The following is a 10,984-nucleotide window of genomic DNA, read 5'->3' as shown; positions in this document are numbered from 1 at the left end:
TCGTTAGAGTATCATGATCTGAGAGTCAGTGGTTCAAGTCTCTAATCGCATGTAATTTATTAAAACATATTTTTAAATAGTGTTGTTGTTTTTTTTTTGCACAGTTTAATTTTAGTTATTCAATGTACTTAAAAGTTGAAACGTAATTTATAAATTTGACCGTAAGATAATTTTGATACTTGATTTTAAAAATTTATAGCGTGTGAAAGCGTGAAAGAGTCTTTCAAATATTTCGATAAAAAGATGAAAGGACGAAGAATACCCATGTATTCAGAATTATCGCTATTTTCTTTGGCGTAGAATGATAAGGGGCGGGAGGGAGGCGATAAAGCGGGACTTGTCATACTAAACCTTAAAAGCTTGTAGTGTGGTGATTATGTTTTGTATATACAAAATAGCCAAGCTGCAACGTATACAGAACAACGCCGCTCGAATAGTCCTTAAAAAAACTAGACAAGATTCTGCTACTACGCTCTTGCGCACGCTCCATTGGCTTCCCGTGAAAGCGAGAATCGATTACAAGGTCGCCACACTTTGTCATCAGTGTATATATAACAATGAGATGCCCTTGTACCTTAGCGAACTGATTACTCCATATGTCCCCCAGAGAACCCTGCGCTCAATGGACTCAACGCTTTTAGTAGTGCCACGTTTCTCCCTCAAAAGCTACGGTCTGCGTGCTTTTTCAGTTCACGGACCAAAGGTTTGGAACTCACTCCCCATTGATCTCAGACAGACAACATGCTATACCACTTTTAAGAAGAACATTAAGACCTACTTGTTTAAAACTTTTTTAGATTAACTGTTATTTCGGCAGTTGTGTTTATGTTTGTAATGTTGTTACAGCGCCTTGAGCCTACATTTTGTTTGTTAACAGCGCTTTATAAATAAAATTATTATTATTATTATTATACTATTGTAAACGGCACTTTATAGAACCTGGGTTATAAGACCTAAAGAATTCTATGTTTATTTAATATTTTTATTATTATTTCATTGGTCCATTGGTTGGACTTTTAAGGTTTAGTGTGACAGACAGACAGACACAATTTTTTAAAAAGACACTTTAAACACTGAGTTTATCATTCTATGTAACACAATATGTATGATGGTGTCAGCACATCTCCACGTTGTCTCTTTTTCTTATTTCTCTTTTTAACTCTACATGTAAGTCATACTGGACGTTATATGAATGATGTTATACACAGCATAGAGACAGACTAGAATTAGAATCTGGTGGTTTTGTTCTCAATGTAACATATGGTCGTCCCGTCACGTTGCACTAGATTTAGTTGTTCCATTAACAGAGCAATTATTATCTACCTGAAAAATGAATACGTGATTTGATTTGAATAACAATATTAACACAAATACTTAATTAGACTAGGTATGGGGGGCGAGGGGGGAACAAGTTTGACGCCACAACATCATTGTGCAACGATTTCCTTTTATGGGTGTAAACTCAGGCGTGGATTACTTTTTGGCCCTTATTTCTTTGATAATATCATTATCAGTCACATTAACGACATTTGTTTTTAATTCCTATGTGCTTTGAACTAAGTAGCTCACTTGAAACTAATAATTGATTTAATTGTGGACAGGAAGACCTCAATAGCCTGGAGAAAAAGCCTCAACTGTCACTTAAAAAAGTGTTATACATGAACCATTTTTTTTAATACTTTTTATACTGTTTACCAGCCAGCCCTAATTGAGTCTCAATCCAATTACAATATAAACAACAGACTAATTGGTCTCACCGGAAACACAAAGTTGTGGGATAAAAAATATATGACCACGGGATTGCGGGATTGTAAAAAAAAAATACTGCCTTCTTTTGTTTGAAAAAAAAAAACCTACAACAATCTGTCAATGAATGATTGAATGTCAATACTTTAGATGACTTGGACTTCATAACCATTGACACATTGTTCTCAGTTACAACGACACGATTAATGTTACAATAAATGGCCATAGTTTATGCCAAGTAACTTTTGATATCAATAACATAGACATATTAACTGTATGTAGAAGATTGTAGCACACACACCTTCTCATTGACATAAACACAATTACTGTCTGTAACGTAGACATGTGTTTAGCCAATATAAAAACATAAACCCAGTAAAGTTAAACACTAAGAAAACACTAAGAAATCATAAATTAGCAATTATTACCAAAATGTCTTGAAAAGCAAATTTAACACTTCACTAAAGAAAAGCATGTGTATAAAACTGGATATAATCCAAAACATGACGAGAAAGCAACGCAGCGCTCTAACTACAGAGCCACTTGCAAGACTAATATAAAGACTATGGGCTCTTCACTTTACGTCAATACATGACATATATATTATTGAACAATCAGTGAGAGCCCCCTCCACCTCAACCAAAAGTGACATAGGTGACAGTAACTCCAGCTCCCTACCTCTCCCACTCCATACCCTCCCCCCCCCCACACACACATATTTAGTTAAGTAGCACCAGAGAAAGTTCCATGTAAAAGTGAACCTTTTTTTTTTAATTATTATTGGCAGACTAGCCCCATGTTCTACCCGCCCTCACTGTTGAGTTTACAAAGCGCCCCAACACATGGGACTCGATCGTCCTCTAGTTCTCTTAAGTTCTGCACAGATAACATTCCCCCACACCACCCCTTTTCCCGTATTTTAAAATCTATGACTGACTTTATCAGAGCAAATAATACACTTAGTGACAACACTGCTTAATGAACATGTAAAAGTCGTATACGAGACAAGGGTTCAATCGAGATAGCCTCTTTATTGATTAATCATAGCACGCTTATAATAAGGAACAATGGCCACTAGAGAGAACTCGTGTTATAGCTGTGTACTATGTCATAGGGAAAAGGTTGGTCACAACAGACGTGTAGAGAAAAAGAAGTTTTGACCATTTAAGTGAAAATACATTATTTTTCTTTCGGCCACGGGAGTTTTATCAAGGGAGTTCTATTACTCTAACCCTAAATCTATTACGGGAGTTTTATCAGAATCTAACTTATGTAAAATTCAATAATGCAATTTATTGTAAGTTTTGAAGAGTTTCAATCTTGAACATTCACAAACAAATGACGTAAAGGGAGAGTTTACGTTTCTCTCTATCGTTCAACTGCGCACTATTCTGTCTGATCGATAAGCCTAATAAAAGTCAAACGAATCAATGTCTGTTGTAAATCTCTGCCCTACGAACGATTTGAAAAGTTGGTATTAACCCTAAATACCCTAAAGATCTGGACGGAAGACCCCACAATTTAAAAAAAAAAAGGAAAGTTATTTGTATGTGCCTTGAGAGATACAAATGAATTATTTCACTAGCCTAGATACAATTTAGAAAATGTAATTTTTCATGTTTTTGAAAGCCTCTGAAATGCCAGAATGTCCCTGAACTGTATAAATATATTTCTTTGAAATGATAGAAGATTCAGAGGACATGCTCTAACACTTTGACTTATTGTTTATAACATTTTTGTTCCATGACTATTTTCTCTTTATCTTTAAGATTTCAATTTCCTCTTTTCGATTTATGCTGCCAACTTTCCGTCTGACACTCTCAATGAAATTTTCAGCAAAGCCGTTCTTGATGCCACCATGTGACATTTTCAATGGACGTTCGGCTGCGTTACTATTCCAACTACATGTAATGAATTCAGTAAATTTTAAATTTTGTTTTCTAAATTATATTGACATCAAGTCTTTTCTGCATTTATTTTATTTGAGACGTGATTACAAAACCTTGACACTTTTTAAATTTAGTTGATCCCCCACTGGGCCTTCTAGTGATCTTGTTCATTATCAAATGTTCATAAATCAAAGCTAAGATTAGCTGAATGAAGTAGGTATAGTTAACAAAGGGAAAAAATATCAATCGTTGATGGTTTGTTTCGTTACTGTCCTGTGAGTTGCTTTTATTTTAATGCAAATGCGTACCATTTCTCATTAACATATTAGTTTAAAAACAACTTTTGGGAATCTTCATATTTTCAATCTTCATATGTCGCATATATCATTCCCTCTCTCTCTTTCTCCTTCTCTCTCTCTATATATATAGGTTTATATATATGTTTAAATATTGTTCAAACTTCATAGTGTGAAGAGTTCTTTTGAGATATCAGTATAAATAGCATTGACATGATATCAGTGTGAATAGCAGGACATAATAGTGTGTTGTAGGGTGGACGTGCATTGATTAAACAGTCATTTGTATTCAATGACGTCATTACAAATTGTGTACTTTGCACGCCCTTTTTTTTTTTTTTTGGTAGAGGCCGAAACCTTTCATTGAATCGATTAGTGTGACAAGACTATTTTGGTAAGAACTTTAAAAACAACATTGAAAACTTTAGTCTTGAAAGTTGAAGGCGAAGTAAAAGTCACACTTAGAGGTATTTAAATGAAGTGCACTAGGCGTTTCTCCAATGGATGAGGATTAGGCCTGTTACTTGTTACCTGCCTGGTCTAGCGGTATGCGCTTTCGACTGTCGACTTGATGGTCCAAGGTTTGACCTTGCCTGCCGACGTACTCTGCAAGGGGAATGTTTGGGCTAGGATATAATAATCTGTAATTCTAAAGGAACACCCGAATCGTGTAATAATAATAATAATACTATCGCCCTATCACTTGTCTGTCAGTGGTGTATAAACTATTAACTTCACTTTTAAAAAGTAAAATGTATAAATTTTGTTCTGCCCATAAGCTACTAGCAGATGAACAACAAGGTTGCATTGAAGAGTCGATGGGCTGTAAAGTACAGCTAACTATAGATGGTATTATATTGCATCAAGCTAATAGAAGAAAGAGAAATTTACACATGTGTTACATCGACTACAAAAAAGCTTTCGATTCAGTTCCGCATGATTGGCTATTAAAAACCCTGGACATCCATAGAATCAACCCAAGAATAAAACAACTATTGAAAGTCTGTATGGATAATTGGAAGATAAACCTGCACCTAAATCGTGATAAACTAGGTTCTGTGCACATAAGAAGAGGTATATACCAGGGTGACTCACTATCTCCACTCTGGTTCTGCCTAGCGATTAATCCTCTATCTACATTACTCCAAGACTCTACAAACGGTTTTAGGGTTGACACTAAATGTACAAAATGTGTGTCCCACTTATTATACATGGATGATCTAAAGCTATATGCAGAAACCGAGCAAAAATTACACACCTTAATCAAAATGGTAAAATGCTTTAGTGACGATATCTGTATGTCTTTTGGCCTGGATAAGTGTGGCATCATAAGCATTAAAAAGGGCAAGGCAACGAACACCAACATTGAATTTGAAGGCATCGAGGAATTGAACTCCGCCTCTATTTATAAATATCTTGGAATAAACCAGAATGCCAAGATAAACCATAAGAAATTAAAAGAGGACTTTCTTGGCAAATATAGGCAAAGAGTTAATAAAATCCTCAACACAAAACTGTCTGGCAGTAATCTCATCACTGCAATTAACAGCTGGGCCGTCCCTGTGCTCCTTTACACGTTCGGTGTGATCAAATGGACTGACACCGACCTACATGACATTGACAGACTCACTAGAAAATTACTAACCAAGTTTCGATGTCTACACCCCAAGTCCTCCACCATAAGGTTATACCTGCCCAGGAAGGATGGGGGTAGTGGATTGCAGAACATCTTCAAATTGTGTAAGATGCAAGTTTTAAAAATACGATCAAAACTGCTCGCCTCCAGCAATAAATTAGTTTCCTTCCTACGGAAATACGACTCCGATGCAACCCCTCTGAACCTACACAATGCTGATGTCAATATCGGTTTGGACGACGTAGGGCATGAGATTCGCCAATGGGAAGAAAAAACACTCCACGGAAAATTTCCGGCTTCATTACATGGGGACAACATCGACAAGGCTGCTTCCTTAACATGGCTCAAAGCAGGTCATCTCTACCCTGAAACAGAAGGCTTTGTTACAGCAATACAGGACAGAGTAATCAGGACAAAAAATTACGAGAAGCATATCCTGAAACTCAATGTTGTCGACAAATGCCGAAAATGTGGAAATGTGGGCGAGTCGATTGAACACATTATGGCAGGATGTCCAGCCCTATCAGAATCAGCCTACCTAGGTCGCCATAACCAAGTTGCAAAGTTAATACACCAACACCTGGCTTTGACGTACAAATTGATCGGTAAGGACACTCCCCCTTATTATAAATACTCTCCGCAAGAGGTTCTCGAGTCTACTGAACATCTGCTGTACTGGGATAGGCCTATTCTGACCGACAAAACGGTAGATTTCAATCGCCCGGATCTGCTGTTCATCGATAAAAAAGAAAAAACCGCTACCATTATCGATATCGCCGTACCACTGTCTCATAATTTAAGAAAAACTGAGATAGAAAAACAAAGAAAATATGGGAACCTAGGCTTGGAGATTAAGCGTCTATGGAAATTGTCCAAAATAACAATATACCCCATTGTTATATCAACCGAGGGGATAATAACAACTGACCTCACAGACACCTTCAAGGCCCTTAACATTCCTAGGAACATCTTCGTTGCCTGTCAGAAGGCGGTACTGCTGCAGACCTGCCACATCACCAGAAAATTCCTCAGTGGAAACTGTTAAAGGGACTACGATGAATTTTGTTTCTCTTTAGCGAAACTCGACCCTGGCAGCGCCAAAGAATGACTACTCGTTCATTTCTAACATAATAATAAAAGTTGTATGTATAAAACATTGTTAACAAACACTATGTAGGCTCAAGGTGCTATAATAAGATAAGAGACAGAAACACAAGAGTAGCAAAGTAGCCGTTGCATCAGAACTTTCAGAAATCTACTATATTGGAATATCGGATTTTCAATAGCCTTTCTATTTCATGAGACCTAAACGGGACGGATGGACGGACTGACAGACTACGCAAAACTAATTGCCCTTAATATTCCCCTTTCTGAGCCGCTAAAAAGCTCTAGAAAACTGGCGTTCTCTCTTCATTCTTAGCACCACATTATAAGTAAGCGAAATACTCCTCTGGAATTTTAAAACTCAGCAGGTCTCTAGGTAAACACTATTAATTTTTTCCTCCAATTCATAATGGTGCTTATCTTGATATGAATACGGTATGAAAGAAAAATCAAATCTATTGAAGGCACTTACACATAGGCAACGAGCGCTTTTTATTCCGGTTTTAAAGCCCCATTCAATTTAGTTGAAGCGCGGTGTGACAATCGAATTTTTATATTTTTGCTTGTTGGTTCTAGAATCAGTGGCGGCGCCTCGGTAAGGTGCAGAAACTACATTAAAGGGCGGAGAAGTACAGAAATATATAGTCATATTAAAATGATTGCAAATGCAGGAGCGTGACATTTACTTATTTAATGAGGAGTAGAGATTTTTTCCTTGCTTTCATCTCCTCTACTGGCGTCATCGTATCGCCTTTACCAACTGAAAGCTACGCCCCTGCTGTTCTTGTAAGTAGGCGTGTCGTCGTTGTATCGCTACAAGTCGATGACACGCCTGCAGGGTATCAACTTTCTTGGTTGACTTATTCAGAGGCAGTGGAGCCGACACCAAATAGAATAGAAGTCATTTGTAGTCACATTGCCTCCCAGTTCAATTAGTTGTACCAAAATAAATGAAAAGTTAGGATTTTCTTTTGTTCCTTATAAGTCCCTCTACGCTAATCACGTATATGTTCCTTAGGAATTCCACGCATATGTTCCTTTGGATGTCCACGCATATGTTCCTTTGGATGTCCACGCATGTTTCTTAGGCTGTCCACGCATATGTTCTTTGGCATGTCCAGGCATATGTTCCTTATGATGTTCAAGCATATGTTCCTTAGGATGTTCAAACATATGTTTCTTAGGCTGTCCACGCATATGTTCTTTGGCATGTCCACGCATATGTTCCTTATGATGTCCACGCATATGCTCCTATAGATGTCCACGCAAATGTTCCTTTAGATGTCTACGCATATGTTTCTTAGGATGTCCACCCATATCTTCCTTAGGCTGTCCACGCATATGTTCTTTGACATGTCCACGCAAATGTTCCTTAGGATGTCCACGCATATGTTCCTTAGGATGTCCACGCATATGTTCCTTAGGATGTCCACGCATATATTCTTTGACATGTCCACGCAATTGTTTCTTAGGATGTCCACGCAAATGTTCCTTAGGATGTCCACGCATATGTTCCTTAGGATGTCCACGCGTATGTTCCTTTGGATGTCAATCCGTACGTGTTGCTGTGAATATACATAGTAAAAGACTTTCATGTCATTTTTTTTTTGTTCTACAGTATCTTAGCTATGATATAATCCCCTGTGTTCTTTCTTTAAGTAAGCCCTTGTATTATAATATTAATGAATCTCCTTTTTATGGTTTTAAGGAAGCCCCTTTGTTATGATTTTAAGTAAGCCCCTGTATTGTAATATTAATGAAGCCCCTTTTTATGGTTTTAAGGAAGCCCTTGTGTTTGGATTTTTTAGGAAGCCCCTGTGCTATAATTTTAAGGAAGCTCCTGTGTTATGATTTTAAGGAAGCCCCTGTGTTATGATTTTAAGAAGCCTGCTTGATATTCTTCATGGAAGCCCATGTCTTATAATTATAAGAAAGCCCTTCTGCAGTTATTTCTTATGCAGAAATCTACAGACGTCCCTGTGCTTTGATTGTAATAATCCGTTGTGTTATAATCGTAAAAGGGTCCATCTGTTACTTGGCCCCTGTTTTATAACTGTTATGGTTTATGACTGGACTTAGGTCCAAGTGTTAGGATTATAGGCTCTAGTGTAATGCCTGTGACCAGGTCATATGTAATGACCATTACCGGGCTATGGTATTCATTATTACCTATCCATGAGTAAACTGTTGTTACTGGGCTATGCATGAAGAGTGCTGAAACTGTGCCTTCTTAATTTTAATATCATGTGTAATATGTAAACTTACGTATAAGACAATGGAGAAAACATCTTGATTTTTTGGTTGTAGACTATAGATGTAAAGAAATGTTAAAGATCTATTATTTGGAACTTGTGTTCTGATCACACATTTTGTTGGGTCTGGAGGGTGGATTGGAAAAGGAAGAGATGTTTGTCGCGGATAGGATAGAAAAAATAGCAAGAAATATAATCATGTCGAAACTATGAATGTTCATAAATTCTTCTGTTAACTCCCTTGATTTGTTTAATAACTAAGAAACGTCTTTTTTCTCTGCCCTAGGAATACTAGGGGGAATAAACCAAACAGCAATGTTTGGGGTGTGTGTTATAGAATGACCAACTCTGAGTTAGTAAAATGTTCAAGCTTCAAGCCCTTGGTTTAAATCTTAACACAAACACGCACACACACATTGAATGTATATAGAGCTGATATGAGTCTCTAAATTTAGTTTCTGGGGAATACTCCGCTACTGTTTAAAATGTTAAAACCCTAAGGCTTCTGTACCATTATATCTGACTCTGTCTAGTGACTCTGGCTCTGATAAATACCGCGCATTGGAATTAACGACTTTCTTCTCTCTCTATCCCCCAGAGGACACCATGCTGCGAATTGAAATGGAAGAGTGGAGCGGCAAGAAGTACTACGCAGTGTACAACTACTTCCGGGTCGACGGCCTGAAGCACAACTACAGGCTGCACATTTCTGGTTACCACGGAAACGCCGGCGACGCCATGACGTCGCCCTGGGAGACGCACGACAACATGCCCTTCAGCACGAAAGATCAGGATAACGACGGGAGGTAATCCGGAAAAAAATGTTTCTTCTGATTTTTACCTAGAGTTATATACTCCTGAGTTGATGCTCAACGTTATTTGGCCTGCAAGCAAAATAAATACCCTTGACCTTTTCTTAGGCCAAATTAAAAAAAAATAAAAAATAGAAATAAAGCCGATTGGGGGCTTAGAGGCTGAATGGTAAAACGCTTGACTCCCGTGGTGATGTGACCTCGGTTCGAATCCCTGTGAAGACTGGACTTCTGTATTTCGGGGTTTTTAGGCCGCCCCAGAGTCCACCCAACTGACATTAGTTGGGGAAAAGTAAAAACGGCTGTTAATTGTGCTTGCCACATATTACTCTCATTAACTGTGGTCCACAGAAACAGATCATATGCCAAGACCTGAGACGTAAACTTTTTTTAAGTACACTTTTTTTTGTTCAATTATCCAACATAATTGTGCACTAAATGGTAGGAAATACTTGGAAGTTTCAATTTATTTTTGTTTGTTCTGTTCTTCTATGTTAACAGCACACGAATGTTGAACAGATAATATCACTTGCTTTGCTCCCCCCGAAAAAAGAAAAAAAATAATAATGATAAAACGGTGTCTTCTGGCCAACACGTAATACCACTGGCACAGTTAGTCTGTTCAATACCACTGGCACAGTTAGTCTGTTCAATACCAATGGCACAGTTAGCTTAAGGAAAGTCTGTTCAATACCACTGGCACAGTTAGCTTAAGGAAAGTCTGTTCAATACCACTGGCACAGTTAGCTTAAGGAAAGTCTGTTCAATACCACTGGCACAGTTAGCTTAAGGAAAGTCTGTTCAATACCACTGGCACAGTTAGCTTAAGGAAAGTCTGTTCAATACCACTGGCACAGTTAGCTTAAGGAAAGTCTGTTCAATACCACTGGCACAGTTAGTCTGTTCAATACCACTGGCACAGTTAGCTTAAGGAAAGTCTGTTCAATACGAAGTTATTAGACTAGAATACCACAGATTGAAATCTACTGAAACCAATAGAGACGTGACACAATCTTGGTGACCTTGTTTACAAACCGATTTACAGCAGTGTGGACAGAAACATGCAAGGACCAGATGTTTTGGCATTGCGGCTTGATATCATTCACGGTCTCTAGTATGATCTGTGCTGTAAGATAAAATCCACACAGTAACGAATATATATATATAGAAAGAGAGAGACGAAATACGGTAACTTGTAGGTGGGAAGACTGGTCCACAACTGAGATTGAACCAAAGCGCTCTGAGCATA

The 10,984-nt window shown here is 37.8% G+C and overlaps 2 protein-coding genes across 2 annotated transcripts in view; one reads left to right on the top strand and one right to left on the bottom strand.

Annotated features, from left to right (window-relative positions):
* LOC106072063 (uncharacterized) overlaps nt 1–2,399 on the bottom strand; it is a 25,884-nt gene extending 23,485 nt beyond the window's left edge. Inside the window, exon 1 of the mRNA XM_013232328.2 lies at nt 2,175–2,399. The gene's annotated coding sequence lies outside the window, so the exon portion shown is untranslated. The remainder of the gene's footprint in view (nt 1–2,174) is intronic.
* LOC106072064 (ficolin-2-like) overlaps nt 1–10,984 on the top strand; it is a 160,956-nt gene that overhangs the window by 143,550 nt on the left and 6,422 nt on the right. Inside the window, exon 5 of the mRNA XM_056005129.1 lies at nt 9,522–9,729. Within this exon, the coding sequence (XP_055861104.1) occupies nt 9,522–9,729 (208 nt within the window). The remainder of the gene's footprint in view (nt 1–9,521; nt 9,730–10,984) is intronic.

Source organism: Biomphalaria glabrata, chromosome 12, assembly GCF_947242115.1.
Source record: "Biomphalaria glabrata chromosome 12, xgBioGlab47.1, whole genome shotgun sequence".
In the NCBI taxonomy this organism is placed as follows: Eukaryota; Metazoa; Mollusca; class Gastropoda; family Planorbidae; genus Biomphalaria; species Biomphalaria glabrata.
The sequence above is the reverse complement of the archived record's forward strand: the minus strand, read 5'-3'. Positions and strand labels throughout refer to the sequence as shown.